The 15572-nt window shown below is 43.8% G+C and overlaps 1 protein-coding gene across 1 annotated transcript in view; it reads left to right on the forward strand.

The window, feature by feature from the left end:
• The first annotated feature begins 1316 nt into the window (after positions 1-1316).
• Positions 1317-15572, forward strand: part of LOC124803297 (actin cytoskeleton-regulatory complex protein PAN1-like) — a 290298-nt gene continuing 276042 nt past the window's right edge. The window contains exon 1 of the mRNA XM_047264479.1: positions 1317-4974. Coding sequence (XP_047120435.1) covers positions 2783-4974 — 2192 coding nt within the window. The 5' untranslated portion in view covers positions 1317-2782. The remainder of the gene's footprint in view (positions 4975-15572) is intronic.

The raw sequence follows: 15572 nt of genomic DNA on the forward strand, positions 1-15572 counted from the left end.
GTATGGAGCCGAGCGACCGCTACGTCGCAGGTTCGAATCCTGCTCCGGGCATGGATGTGTGTGAAGTCCTTAGGTTAGTTAGGTTTAATTAGTTCTAAGTTCTAGGCGACTGATGACCTCAGAAGTTAAGTCGCATAGTGCTCAGAGCCATTTGAACCATTTTTTGTGTCATATGACAGGGAATTTGTATGCCTGGTAAGTGAAAGAGATATGCCTCCTTGTCCGATTTAGATGTCCATGTGAATGTGATCACTCGCAAGAAAATGATGAAAACATAATAGTTTGTCACATAAGCTGCAACAAATGAATGCAACAGTTTCACAGTTTCTCTGCGCTCTCTCACATTATATGTTTTTAACGTCTTTGAAGTTGCGTTCCGTTTGGAAGTTTTGACAGTTTAATTCCTTTGTTGCAACATAGTTCACATCCGTTTGTTTGTTGTTTTCATTTCTGAGAGGTCCATGTGGTATCTTGCCTGCTCTCACTGTTCATCACCTTTAGTTGCGACGGTACCGTATTCTTACCACGTGACCCATATTCTATAAACAATGTATAGTATGATAACTCCCAAGATTGCATAAAGAGAACAAACATTAAACGACCGGACGGACAGTTCATAATGTTGTGAAAAAAATAAAATAAAATAAAATGGCACCAGGGAGTTTTGAATACAGCTCGCCCGGTTTACAACCCAACACCGTGACTACTTTTTTTTCATTTTGTTCGGTATTGTTCGTTGCGTTTGGTCTGGGCGGACGTCACAAGACATCCGTTGAAGTTGATCATTGATTCCTTTACTCAGTTTTTTTATGACCGAACACGCTTTTTTTTAAAAAAAAAATCACATTTTGTTCGTTTTTGTTCGTTGTATCTGCTCGGGGTGGACGTCGCAAGACACCGGGCAGCTAACCCTGTGACCGAACAAGCTGAGTTACCGTGCCGGCAAACTTAACCACGACGCGACGGCTGCTCAATTTCTCTCGATATTGCGCTGTTTTTATTTTGATTTTTTTCACTGTTCAGTACGCCTTCGTCCTGTTTTCATGCTTGGTCTGTGTTCCTTTTTTAACGGGCTATCCATTGGGTCATCTTACCACTAAATCTCACGGGGTGCGATTTGCTTGTCAGTATTATGATAGTACCCCAACAGTGACCGCTGACGCAGACAGCTGTAGTGTTCCCGCCGCCAGAACGCGCGCAGCTTCCGCCGCCGGTCGACAGAGGGCGACAGCCGCCGAGCTCCCGAGTCGCCACTCTGTGTAGCCAGCGGAGAACCCGTCAGTCGGCTGCGAGCGGTCGAACGCGAAGGACGGGAAGGCGCGTACGGCTGTGCGTATGCAGAGTGCGCGTCGAGTCACGAACGCGTTAGTCGGGACAGCGAACTCGTGGCGCGTCCTCTTCACTTCGCTACCCACCAGTCTCGCCCGGAAAGGATCGGCGCTGTGAAAAGCTGGTTGCGTCGCAACCGGCTCGCCCACTGGAAAACACGCATCGAAGTGGCACTTCTCGCTGGCGCGACGGGCTTCGTTGACCGTGTGTGCTGCGAATGTGTACTTGTAGCTGGAAAAAAAAAGTGGGAGGCAAGATTTTCGACTGTTAGGAGCGTTAGATGGAGGAGCCGTGTGCTGTCGGCGTGTGAATTTGTTTCTCATGCAGGTGTTGACATGTCAGACACAGACACTTGTTTAGACTTTGATGTAGCATAAAGTGTGTGCCGTGGGAACTTATTTAATATACGGAAACAGTGTTCCGCAAACAACGAATATCGTTACAGGGCTACTTAAGGCGTCCTACGAAGCAACCGCGAGGTTCGAAATTTGTGTCCTGCAGTAAAGTGTAATTATGGTTGAAAGTCCGTGTCATACGGTCACGCAGCAAGACGCTCGTTGGGGATAGTCTAGCCCTGTCGGCTACGTGTTGGGCTAGTACTTTGTGTTCCCTGCCGCTTCGCTCGCATTCCGCGAAGCGAGTTGGCGCGGTCTCAGCTGCCAGTGGCAGAAAGATAACGGGCGGCGGTCGTGCGTTCCGTGTCCCGAGACAGCGCGGGCCCACTGGGGCGAGGACGGCGGGTAGCGGATTCCGCGGTTGGACATTTTTGCCGCGGCCGCCTTCTCGGCAAGTAGCGTGTGACAGCGGTGCCACCGTAGCATTGTCTCCGAGGCGCATTGCTGTACTCTGTGCATTGTAACCGTGGTTTAATAATAATCACAAGAGACATATCCTTTTGGAATAACTGTTAAAAACTGTTTCACTAGACAGCGCAGTGTCGGTCATGATTGATTCGAAACAGTGAATTCTAAACTTAATTGGCTTAGTGAAAATAAGTAGAGCATCTTGAACAAGTAGTTGGACGCCCAGTTACTGAGAGAGATTGCAACGCAAAGAGCTGAATTTGTATATCTTGCAACTGTGTTGTGCCCGACGAAGGAAAATAGAAATTTTTATGTAGAATAAATAGAATAATTTTCCCACTGCTAATTCTAATGAACCTTGAAATCACTCCAGGTTGGTTGCAAATACTTTGATGTCGCGGTCAGTAACAATAAAAATATTTTTCTGGGACAGTTCGTCGTAATACCAACAGCTGTTACTTGTTGCAAGAGGTTGGGAGAAGTAGATACACCTTGATCTATATAAAGCCCGAAGAAGAAAAAGTGTTAGGTGTTAGCTATCTTCGCCGATCCACAGCGGGTTGAAGTAGCTGTCCTAAGAAAGGAGTACTGAAGTCGATAGTGTCGAGAGGTCGGTGAACTTACAGTGCATGGAACCGTAGTGCGGCGAAATGCTGGTGAGCCCCGCGACTAGCGGTAGGACCGCCGCCCCGCCGCCGGTGCCCCCACGGCCCAACAAGCTGGTGGTTGCTGCTGCACTCGCGAAGACTCGCGCTGGGGGCGGCGCCCTATCGGTACCGACGCGCAAGGCGCCTCCCCCGCCCGTTCCAGGCGAGCCGGGGGTGGTGCGCGCTGCCGCCGCTAGGCTAGCTGCCGCCGCTGCCTCCGCGTCGCCCACCCCCGAGAGGAAGCTGCTGACCAGGCACTCTGAAGCTGGAGCGTCGCTGCCTGCTGCCAGAGTTTGTGACGTGAGGCTGCAGCAGGCTGTCCCCATTGGAAGGTCCACCGGACCGAGACAGCAATTGTGCGCACCCAACGCGAGACCCAGTGAAGCTGGACAACAACAGTCTGCTCCCAGTGGTAAACCTGTGGAAAGACAGCAACACTCCACCCTCAACGGCAGACCTGTGGAGGGACAGCAACACTCCACCCCCAATGGCAGACTTGTGGAATCGACACGGCAACAGTCCACCACCAGTGGAAGACCTAGTGAGTCCTTTCCTTGTGGAAGACCTGTGGAGTCGGGGCACCAGCAGTCTATCCCCAATGGCCGACTAGTGGAGTGGAGACAGCAACAGTCTGTCCCCAGTGGAAGACAACAGTCTACCCCAAATGGAGGAATTGTGGGAGAGTCCACCACCAACGGAAGGCTCACGGAGCCAGATCAGCAACAATCCATCTCCAATGGAAAACTTCCAGATTCGAATCAGCAGCAGTTGTGTGTCTCCATTGGAAAACCTGCTGAGTCGAGACAGCAGCAGTCTGCGCCGCCTCCTGCACTGCCCCGCATTTCCTCAACGAGCAAGCCTGTCGAGCTGCGGCAGCAGAAGTCTCATGCACCACCCCCGCCACCCCCAGAGACCAAGTTGATGGACGACGAAATTGCACCTCATAGAGAGCAGTGCACGTTTCAGGAACAACCGACACTGCTGCCGTCACTAAAGACTAATATATCCTCTACACAGACCAAGGTCTCTCCTACAAGCGTCGTGTCTCACACCTCGGAACAGAGGCTACCGTCAAAAGATGCCAAAGAGGTACCGCGACAGCGCTCTCTGTCAGAATTCAGAGGTAAGCCAGAAGAGCCGCTCGAACAGGAACTTAGTCACCAATCACTTCCGCACACTCTAGTGCCAGCACCAAGAAGCATAGCGGGCAGCTTAGAGCGGAAATCAGAACAGAAAACACCACCAAAGGACGCCAAAGAGCTGGTCAAGGAAGTTTGTAAACCAAACAGTCGACCAGACAGTGGAGGTGCACAAGATCATACACCATCACTTCTGTCTGAAATCAAGATAGGAGTAAAACCTCAACAGAGTCTAGAACGGGAAGTTTTACCAGAAGAAGACAAAGGTGTGAACTCTGCAGATTCAAACTGTCGTGAAACGTCGCTCTGCAGCCGAGAGTCGAAAGTAAAATTAACACCAGGAGAAAAATCGAGAGATCTAGGCCACACAAGTGGCGTCAAAGGGTTAGTGTCATTGGACCAAATCCCAAAACAAGCACATGAGACTAACTGCACATCTAAACAACTGTCTTTGGCACGAAACGGCGTTCCAGTGACGTCAGAAGGAGAATGTTGCGTCAGTGAGAGCAAACTTGGGTCTACGGAGATCGGTGGAGTGGAGCAACAGGCAACAGAGAGTAAAGGAACCTCGCAGAAGAGTGCAGTGCAAGACATTTCGGTGGTGCAATCGTATAGCAGTTGTGCTGTTCGCGATGACACCGCCAAAGCGGAACTGTGCAGTTTAACAGTCGTTCTCGGTCCCCATCAGCTTGCAGAGCGAGATTTGCAAGCCGCGCAGGTAGCTACCAAACTGGATGGCATTAACAAAATTTCGAACGGAGCTGAACCTGGTGAAGTTTCTGAAAGCCAAGTGGAGCGAATGAGTGATGAGCAGTCTAATAGCTGCGTTGAGCTGCGTCACCGGTGCGATTGCCAGGAGCAGCAGCAGCAACAGATAGAGAAGGAACAGAGGAGCCGCTGGAAGACTCCAGCCAACATGTTGCCCACAGGTCAGCACCGCCACCACCCCGCCAGGATTCGCCACGACAGCGACCGGCTCGTCGACGATCTCGTCAACGAACTCAAGACCACAGCCGACCAGCGTCGCATGCTCCAGAACGGCTTCGTGCACGACCAGTACGTATCGACAGGCTGCGCTACTCTCCTGTTTCTTCCTACTTGAATTAAACTTTTTTGTTATGTAATAAAATCAAGATTGCTGGCATAGTAATTTAATGTTTCTATTGTGAGGGATCCATTTCGGTAAGCCTAGGGATCGATGACCCCAACAGTTTGGTCCCACAGGAACTTATCACCACCACCACCAGTCCAAAACGATAATATCAACACGCCATAGCAACTTTAATTTTAGCATCTATGGTCAGGTGTCAAATCTTACTATAAAACTTCAAATTAAAAAAATTACGAGAAAGGACTATTAACAACAGCAACAAACCACAGAAAAACTTATAGCATAAGAGTCCTAAATCTACAAACCGTTGTAACAAAATACAGAGTGACCGCGACCACTGATTATGTATGGACATAAGTACCAAATTTGTACAGCCGAAAATACGAGAACTAACATTATAATATTAAAATATTATGCAACATTCGCAGACAGTCTGAAGATTGTAATCTAGCCGAAATGAATGCATTACAATGTAATGAGCGTATGGCATTGGTGGCCGGGAGACCCCTCGCGGGACGGCTCGGCCGCCGCTCCACAAGTTCTTTAACGCCACTACGGCGACTTGCGAGTGAATGAGGATGAAATGATGATGAAAGACACACAACGCCAAATCATCTCGAGGCAGAGAAAATCCCTGACCCCGCCGGGAATCGAATCGAACCCGGGACCCCGTGCGCGGGAAGCGAGAACGCTACCGCGAGACCACGAGCCGCGGACTGCATTACAATAAAAAAATTAAACTGCCATAGCAGCAATCTGGACTTTATTACGTAATGTCTCTTAGAAATGTCTTCAACGCTGCAGGCTCATTGGATCGCCAATTAACCTTCTTTGCTCTGCAGAACACAATTTTACTGATAATTTCTGTTTATTTCACCGTGGTGAGCTCGGCCTAAGTTTCTTTCAAATGTTATCAACCTCTTGGCTTACCCGCTATCTCCCGATTGCTCGGGCGATAGTTAGGTCAGTCGCACATCGAGCCATTGAACTGTTGAACCGTGTGATCGAACCTGCGGAAAATGTATGCGTCGTTATGATATCTGTAACACAACGTAAGGAATTGTGGAATAATAAACATTTGGGCATAACCAATAATTTTATGATGTCTGGGAAGTAAATATGATCGATCCATCGGTGAACAAAAATTATTTATTATTTGCACGTAGACAATGTAATGGTCCGTAAAACCTTTCGTAATCTGACGGGACTTCTGAGTTGCACATAAAAGGAGGAATAAAATATTCTCATTAGTTATGAGCCTGTCAGGACTGTTACTTCCTGTTTATTCTTAATTTGGTACATAGATAACATATCGCAAAACTTCTACGGATGTATTATCTGTGTCTCTCAGTATTTGCAATGCTCACTCTATTCGGTTGCGTGTAGTTGGATATGGGTCATTCTGTGTGTGGTTTTGAGTGTCTGCTGTGATAATCAGGCCATCATATTCGTTTCGTGGTAAGTATGTTTACGATAAACGTTTAGAAGCACGAAATATTGAAAATTTTCGTCTAAAATATTTAGTACTTGTTAAGTCCCGTCAGGTCAATATCTTCATTTATTTACACCCTGACCATGACAGGAAAACTGGAAGATAGGGATATAATGGAGCAACTCTATAAGTTTTCCATATCTGATATTGATACACCAGTTTAGTAAAGTAGCGATTCTGAAGCAAAGAACGTGCTAGAATAATTCAAACTCATCAATTTACAGACCAAACGAATAAAAAATAACACCATGCCATATGTAATCATCAGCAGAATATTTCCACGTATTCTCCAGAAACTGAAGAAATTCGATGTGGAGATGACGGTGATAACAAGAAATACCTTTCCAATATTTTCACCACAAAAGATGAAAGGAGGGGTTTTCACTTTCAAATGAGCCCAAAATTTTTGAGCTCATAGCCAGAATTTACTGCTAAGCGTGGAATTATAATAGAATCAAGAGGTCATTCAAAAGTTTTCCCAATGTAAGGTGTTATTGTGTGTCAAATTGTTTTTATTAAAACTATTTCTGATAAAGTAATGTTTCCCGATGACTGGACCATTATAACCTGACGGGACTCTGAAGTCTTCCTAAAAAAAATTAATAAAAGACCACTTTTTCTAGTTTTCTTTCTACTAAAGTAATTCCCAACCGTTAAAAGACATAAAATTGAGAATTTTCAACGTCAAAGAAGAAAAATTCAGACCATAAAGGGTTAATAATTAGTTTAAATTAATTTAGTTTTGAGAAAACTCGTGATGTTTTTTGAAACGATGAAGTACATATAATGCAACTCGACAGTTTTTACATTCCGCCGTCGTTTTACTCTGTTTCTTATTTTTTAGTACATACTTTGCAGGCTCTTGTTGGATTAGTTTTCGACGGCGTTGGATCTATATGTTTGGGAAAGTGATCCCCATGTTGCGCATGTAGTGTCATTGGTATATCTCCAGTCGACAATGGTCCTTGTCTGTTATAAACATGTGACGGCACGTTTGTAATAATGCTTCTGCTACGTGAAGCTTATAGTCGGTGTAATTCTGTTTCTTTTCCATATCGTTTCTGTTGTACAGAATATAAAAACTGTAAAAAAAGAAGATATTTGGATACCCTTTCAAGTAATTCCAGGTAACAGGGAAAACTGCTAGTATCTGATCTTAACGGTCAGTGCCTATCACTCCTCTGTTCTAATCAACAATACATGTTGGTTTGAAAGTAGGGCTTCGTTCACTTGCGTTCTGTTCACTCATTTCTACGTTTTCGTGCTTTGTAGAAATAATATGGACGCCCCATTTATCCTTTCATTTCAATGCTAATATGCCATGCAGCTTCTCATTATTCATTCTCCATTGCTCATCTACACATCTACATCAATTCTGAAATCCACACTAAGAGCCTGGCAAAGGGTTCTTCGAACCAGACTATTTCTCTACTGTGCCAGTCTCTAACAGCGCGTGGGAAAAATGAACACTTAACGAGCTCTGGCCGGCCGCGGTGGTCTCGCGGTTCTAGGCGCGCAGTCCGGAACCGTGCGACTGCTACGGTCGCAGGTTCGAATCCTGCCTCGGGCATGGATGTGTGTGATGTCCTTAGGTTAGTTAGGTTTAAGTAGTTCTAAGTTCTAGGGGACTGATGACCACAGCAGTTGAGTCCCATAGTGCCCAGAGCCATTTGAACCATTTGAACGAGCTCTGATTTCTCTTATTTTATTGTAGTGAGCACTTGTCCCTCAACAGGTTGGCGACAGTAAAATATTTTCACATCTAGAGGAGAGGGTTGGTGATTGAAATTTTGGAAAAGATCTCGCCGCAAGGAAAAATGCCTTTCTTTCAAAGATTGCCAACCCAACTAACGTCTCATATCCGCGACAATCGCTCCCATATTACGCGATAAAACGCGCTGCCGTTCTTTGAACATTTTAGACGTCCTCCGTCAATCCTATATGCTAAGGATCCCATACCGCACACCAATACGCAAGCAGAGAACGAACAAACGTAGTATGCGTAATCTCTCTAGTAGACCTGTTGCGTCTTCTACGTGTTCTGCCAGTTTTTTTTATTTTATGTTAACAAAATCCTCCAGCATATTTTTTTCTGTTAAAACGTATTGTCAAAATAACATTTGTTCCATTTCCAACTAAAGGTACAAACATTGTCGGCAAAGAGTACCAATGATCCGTTATAAAATGAGTCCGTTATTTAATATTGACTTTGATAATTCCATCACAGTAGTTTCAGATGCATTATAATCAAGATCTCTTTTATCGTTTCTCGTATGTGTTTTTGAGTTACAGGAGTAGTCCGTTGCTGACTAGCACAGTTGATAAAATTTTATACCAAGTCTCGATCATTCGAGGGATTAAATTGTTTAGAATACTTGCGTATCTTAAATTTCGTCAACGGCTCGTCGATCGCGGTGTTCTCTTCCATTGCATCTACTTCTTTGATTTTTTATTAAAATTGTTTCTCTCAGAAGGAAAAACCCAGTGATTTGCAAAAATCTTTCAGTGGAATAGCTTTCCCGTATAGTGGATTTCTATGATGGCTCGTTTAGATCAGTACATTTGAATTTTTGGATTTTTTCTCGCGCCATTATTACGCATAATGCAAAATATATTTTAATTTCATTATATTTGACAGGGATCCATCAGTGTTCTTTCTTGTTTTTATTTTTTTCATTTATCATTGTTTGTTTTGCGTTTCTCTGACTGTATTATCCCAAAACTCATTGTCGAACATTATACAAGGTATCACTCTTAAGACTCGTCAGGTGCAATTTCTCTGTTGTGTGAGCAGATATTCACAATTTTGTTTTTGCTTTACGCAGCTGGAGTCATCCGGAACAAATAGTGCTCATCATGTCTTTCAGGGGATGCTCAGAGTCGATGGGAAGCATCAGTCTGCTTCCCGTTACAAACGAAAGTCTTGTGCGATACTTGTTTTATCGATATATGTTAACGGGGACAGTAGAACACGAAGAGTAACTACTACTACAGCAGCAACTGTGCTGCGCTGGATGCTTGTCGGTAGCAGTCAGCGTGCGCGAGGGCAGTGTTGTCGCTGCTAGAGTACTGCTTGTTCTTCCTCTTCTACTGTCTCTGTTAGTACATATCGATAAAACAGATGTCGCACTATACTAATGGGGGATCGCTCTATCGAATTGGTGCGTAAAATTCCGCTTTAAAAATAATTTCGTTTGTAACGGGAAGCAGACTGACGCTTCCCGTCGACTCTGGGCATCACCTGAAAGACATGATGAGCACTATTTGTTCCGGATGACTCCAGCTACACAATACAAAAATTAAATTTCAGATATCTGCTGAAAATTCGCCTGCCGATTCTCAAGAGAGAGACACTGTGCAAAAGAAGTCTCACTATTTTACTTTCACCTAACCGATCTAAAATTACTGCTTTTTTGCCAGAAGTCTGTGTATATTGCAAGATTTTTGACTTGCCCCATTGCTTCGATCATCTACGCGTGTACAGGTTGGAACGACTAGGTATCGTTCAAATCCATTCGACGAAATTTGAACGTGATCTGTAGCAGGAAAGGGTGCTCATACTTTTTCAGCTTTCCTGTGGCGTTATCACGGGCAGGGGGGAATGTGACATTGACACATGAGGAATAAAACAGCAAAGGGTCCTTCTAAGACCCCCATTTCTGCAACACCGTCGGTGGCACCTGCCCAACCTTACTGAGAGTTTTAAAAATGTAGCTTTACAGAATCGACCCCTTGGCGCACTTCCGATTCCAGTTGCCTGATTGGCCCGCCGAGGGCCAGAATGCGGAAGTTTACCTTTACCTTCCGAATGTCATTTGGAGCACTAAATTATCCTTATCATTGTGTGTCAATATAACTTAAAATTACAAGTAACTTAATTTGATTTGTAAAACGCGTCGTAATTCTGACAGAGGGCTTAATTTGCCACACGGGAATGATGTCACTAGTAACCAGAAAAAGATTTGTTGGACAGAATCGATAACGCATCGAAATGAGGTCGAAAGGTTAACATCAATAACAGTAAAACATGGGTAATGGATTCCAGTCAAGTTAAATAGGCAGTTTTCAGGGATGAAGATTAGTAAACTAGTCACTATAAGTAGTAGATGAATTTTGCTACTTATGCAGCAAAAGAACGGACGATAGCCGTACTAGATAAGATAAAAATTGCGGGCTATCAATATCAAGAAAAACTAAGATTTATTAACACCAAAATATTTTGTAAATGTATTTTTGTGGAGTGTAGTCTTGTTGTTGTGGTCTTCAGTCCGAAGACTGGTTTGATGCAGCTTTCCAACCCACTTTATACTCTGCAAGCATCTTCATCTCCAAATAACTGCTGCAACCTACATTCATTAGAATCTGCTAACTGTATTCATTACTTGGATCCGTCTACAATTTTTATCACCCACGCTTCCCTCTGTCACTAGATTCACTATTCTGTGATGTGTCAGAATATATTCTATCAGATTAGATTAGATTTACTTTCATTCCAATTGATCCGTAGTGAGGAGGTCCTCCAGGATGTGGAACATGTCAGAAAAACAACAATACATGACAAATATTTACAACTAAAACAAATAAGCTAATATACCATTCCACAGATCCGAAGTGGAATGATCGTCATTTTTTAATGAACACTATATGAAAGAGTCATTTTACAAATACTAATGCACTGAATTTAAAATAAAAAAGGTTTTTATTTATTTATAAGGTAATAAACATGTAATACAACTACTATAATACTTATTTACAATGTACACATTACTGCACTGAAATGGTGAAGAAGTTAGATTGTACTTACACACACACACGCACATTTACAATGAACACATTACTGCACTGAAATTGCGCAGAAGTTATATATATACAAATCAGTTGGCTTTACTGAGAAATTCATCAATGGAGTAGAAGGAGTTGGCCACCAATAAATCCTTTAGGCTTCTCTTAAACTGAATTTCATTCATTGGTTATTAAGCTTTTTGTGGCTGCTGGCAAGTTATTGAAAATGTGTGTTCCTGAATAATGCACATCTTTTTGTACAAGGCTAAGTGAGTTTAAATCCTTGTGAAGATTATTCTTATTTCTAGTATTGATTCCATGAATTGAGCTGTAGGTTTGAAAAAGTGATATATTTTTAATGACAAATTTCATTAAGGAATAAATATATTGAGAAGCAGTAGTTAGTATCCCTAGTTCCCTAAACAGGCTTCTGCAGAATGTTCTTGAGTTCACACCACATATAACTCTTACTGCACGTTTTTGTGCCCGGAAAACTTTAGCTTGGCTTGATGAATTACCCCAAAAAATAATCCCATATGACATTATGGAATGAAAGTAAGCATAGTATGCCAGCTTTTTCATTTTTATATCCCCTATGTCTGACAAAATTCGCATTGCAAACAGAGATTTGTTAAGACGCTTCAGCAGGTCTGTGGTGTGCTCCTCCCAGTTGAATTTATTATCAAGCTGTAATCCCAAGAATTTAACACTGTCCACTACTTCTACCTTCTTGTCATCGTATGTTAAACATATACTTGTGGGACTTGTTTTAGCCAAGTTTCTCCCCAGTTGTATTCACTATTTCCTCATCGGTTACTTTTTCTACCTATTTAATCTTCAGCATTCTTCTGTAGCACCGCATTTCGAAAGCCTCTATTCTCCTCTTGTCTAAATCGTTTATCATCCACGTCTCACTTCCGTACATGTCTACACTACAAACAAACACCTTTAGAAAAGACTTCCTAACACTTAAATCTATATTCAGTGTCACTAAATGTCTTCTTCAGAAACGCTTTTCTTGCCATTGCTAGTCTACATTTTATATTCTGTCTTCTTCGGCCATCATCAGTTATCTCGCTGCCCAAATACCAAAACTCGTCTACTAGTTTTAGCGTCTCGTTTCGTAATCTAATTCCCACAACACAGCCTGATTTAATTTGACTGCAATCCATTACCCTCGTTTTGCTTTTGTTAATAATCATCTTATATCCTCCTTTCAAGACCCCATCCATCCCTTTATCTGCTCTTCAAGTCCTTTAGTGTCTCTGCCAGAATTACGTCATCAGAAAATGAGAGTTTTTATTTCTTCTTCCTGAACTTTCATTCCTTCTCCCAATGTTTCTTTGATTTCCTTTAGTTGCCCAATGTGAGATTGAGTACCATCGGGGATAGGTTATAGCTCTGTCTCACTCCCTTCTCAATCACTGCTTCCCTTTCATGCCCTTCGACTCTTATAACTTAAGTGTAGTTTCTGTACAAGTTGTAAATAACCTTTCGCTCCCTGCATTTTACCTCTGCAACCTTCAGAAATTGAAACAGTGTATTTAGTCAGCATTATCAAAAGCTTTCTCCAAATCTACAAATGCTATAAATGTAAGTTTACCTCCCCTTCACCTATCTTGTAAGATAAATCGGAGCATCTGTATAGCCTCGAGAGTTCCTGCATTTCTCCGGAATCCAAACTGTTCTTCCCCGAGGTCCGCTTCTGCCAGTTTTCCCATTTTTCTGTAAAATAATTCGTGGTAGTAATTTGCAGCCATGACTGATTAAACTGATAGTACGATAGTATTCACCCCTGTCAGTACCTGCTTTCTTTGGAACTTAGCTTATTACATTCTTCTTGAAGTGTAACTTTATAAGGAGTATAAATGTGGACGATAAAGAGTACAGACAAGAAGAGATTAGAAACTTTTGAAACGAGTGCTACAGAAGAATGCTAAGGATTAGTGGGGCAGATCATATACTGAGCTACTGAATCGAATCTGGAAGAAACAATGTTTATCGCTCAACACCACAGAAGGGACACATTCTGAAACACCAATGACTCGTCAGTCTGGCAATGAAGGGAATTGTAGGGGTGAAGCTGTAGAGGAAGGCTATGGTTTGTCATACCGTAAGCAGCATCAGATGGATTAGGGCGCAATAGTTACGCAAAAATAAAGAATCTAGCACAGGCATGCGTGGAAAGCAGCAGCAGACCCTTCGTCGGACTAAAGACAACTGCAACACAATTTACACATATTCGTTATACACTAGTAGTCTGCCGGCCTTTGTGGCCAAGCGGTTCTAGGCGCTTCAGTCTGGAACCGCGCGACCGCTACGCTCGCAGGTTCGAATCCTGCCTTCGGGCATGGATGTGTGTGATGTCCTTACGTTAGTTAGGTTTAAGTAGTTCTCAGTTCTATGGGACTGATGACCTCCGATGTTAAGTCCCATAGCGCTCAGAGCCATTTTGAACGACTAGTAGTCTTCCTTGACGTTCCTATAGTGTTTTTAAATTCAGCACTCACTTTTTTTTGCGAGGCACGTTCAATAAGTAATGCAACACATTTTTTTCTGAAAACACGTCCGTTTTATTCAGGATACCGATACACCATATTGTCCCCGCTCTTCTGGCTACAAATCTTTTTTTTTTTATTTTTTTTTTTTACAGTATCTTCAATATGATGGCCTTACGCCATCTTTCTATGAGAACCTGTATGCCCAAATTGTTCCGCTCTACTGCTCGACGTCAGAGCCGACGTCTTGCTGCATCGATAACCTCCCCATCATCCATGTCTGCTTCCCGGGAAGTGCATCCTCCACGGGCCCAACAGATGGCTGGCGGAGGGTGAAAGATTCGGACTGTAGGGTGGATGAGGAAGAACAGTCCAGTGACGTTTTGTTGGCTTCTCTCGGGTGCGTAGTCTTTTGTGAGGACTTGAGTTGTCGTGGATGGGAAGCGGACTTCCATTTTTCTGGGGACGTACACGCTGAAGTCGTTTCTTCAATTTCTTGAGGGTAGAACAATACACTTCAGAGTTGATCGTTGCACCATGAGAGAGGACACGAAACACACCTTCAGAATCCCAGTGGACCGTCCGTCTCCGGCTGAGGGTGCGGCTTTGAACTTTTTCTTCGGAGGAGAGGTGGTGTGACATCGCTCCATAGATTGCCGTTTTGTTCTGATTCGGATTGATGAACCAATGTTTCATCGCCTGTGACGATGATCGACAAAAATTGTCACGATGACACTCGTAAAGGGCAAGCAATTCCAAGCAGATGGCCTTCATTGTTCTCTGTCGCCTACTGCTGGGCAGCGAGCAACCCCAACTGGTGGACGAGTGTGTCAGTACTACCAACAGAGATATCTAGTTGTGCAGCGAGGTGTTTGATTGTGATCCGTCGATCACCTCGAATAAGAGTGTCCTCAAGTCCCAACACTGCAGCAGAACTGGTGCGTACGGCCGGCCGGCACGCGAAAGATCGGACAAGTTTGCGCGACCTTGTTACGATGATGACACGGCCCACCCAACGACTCTACGTGCTTTTGTTCACTGCTAGGTCTCCGTTGACATTCTGCAGGCGACTATGAATACTAGGGCTATTCCGAAAGTAAGTTCCGATTGATCGCGAAATGGAAACCACTTTGAAAATCTGAAATATTTTGTCGGCAACAATTAGCTACAGCTTCCAGCCACTGCCCTACATAGTCACCACTCCGACTTAAGACTTTTTCGTAGCGTTGTACCAACTTTCCAATACCCTCGTCATAGAAGGCAGCTGCCTATGCTTCCCGCCAATTCTCTACGCTCATCTGTAGCTCGTTGTCTGTGCGAAAATGTTGTCTTCATAGCCAGTAGTTGATGTGAGCAGGGATGAAACAGAGAGGGAGCCAATTACCGGCTGTAGTGCGGGTGATCAAACACTTCCCATCGAAAACGTTGCAGGAGCATTTTCATTGCCCCTGCAGATTGCGACCGAGAATTGTCACGAAGTGGAACCGTATGGCAGTTCAGTAATGTGGGCTGCATAACATCAGGCGAAATCTCTCACCAGGACCTCATACTTCGTAGGAGACACTATTTTCTACGCATCTTTATGTGTTCACCATGCGCTCAGAACTGAAAAGAGCGAAGTGATGTAACCGACAGGCATACTAGAGACACTGTCTACACATATGTGCAAAGCATTATTAGATTTTCATAGTGGTATCCATTTCTTGACCAATCTGAACTTACTTTCCGAATATCTCTCGTATATGCGATGCTTTGGTTTTTTGCCAAAAGA

Source organism: Schistocerca piceifrons, chromosome 6 (genome assembly GCF_021461385.2).
Source record: "Schistocerca piceifrons isolate TAMUIC-IGC-003096 chromosome 6, iqSchPice1.1, whole genome shotgun sequence".
Lineage (NCBI taxonomy): Eukaryota > Metazoa > Arthropoda > Insecta > Orthoptera > Acrididae > Schistocerca > Schistocerca piceifrons.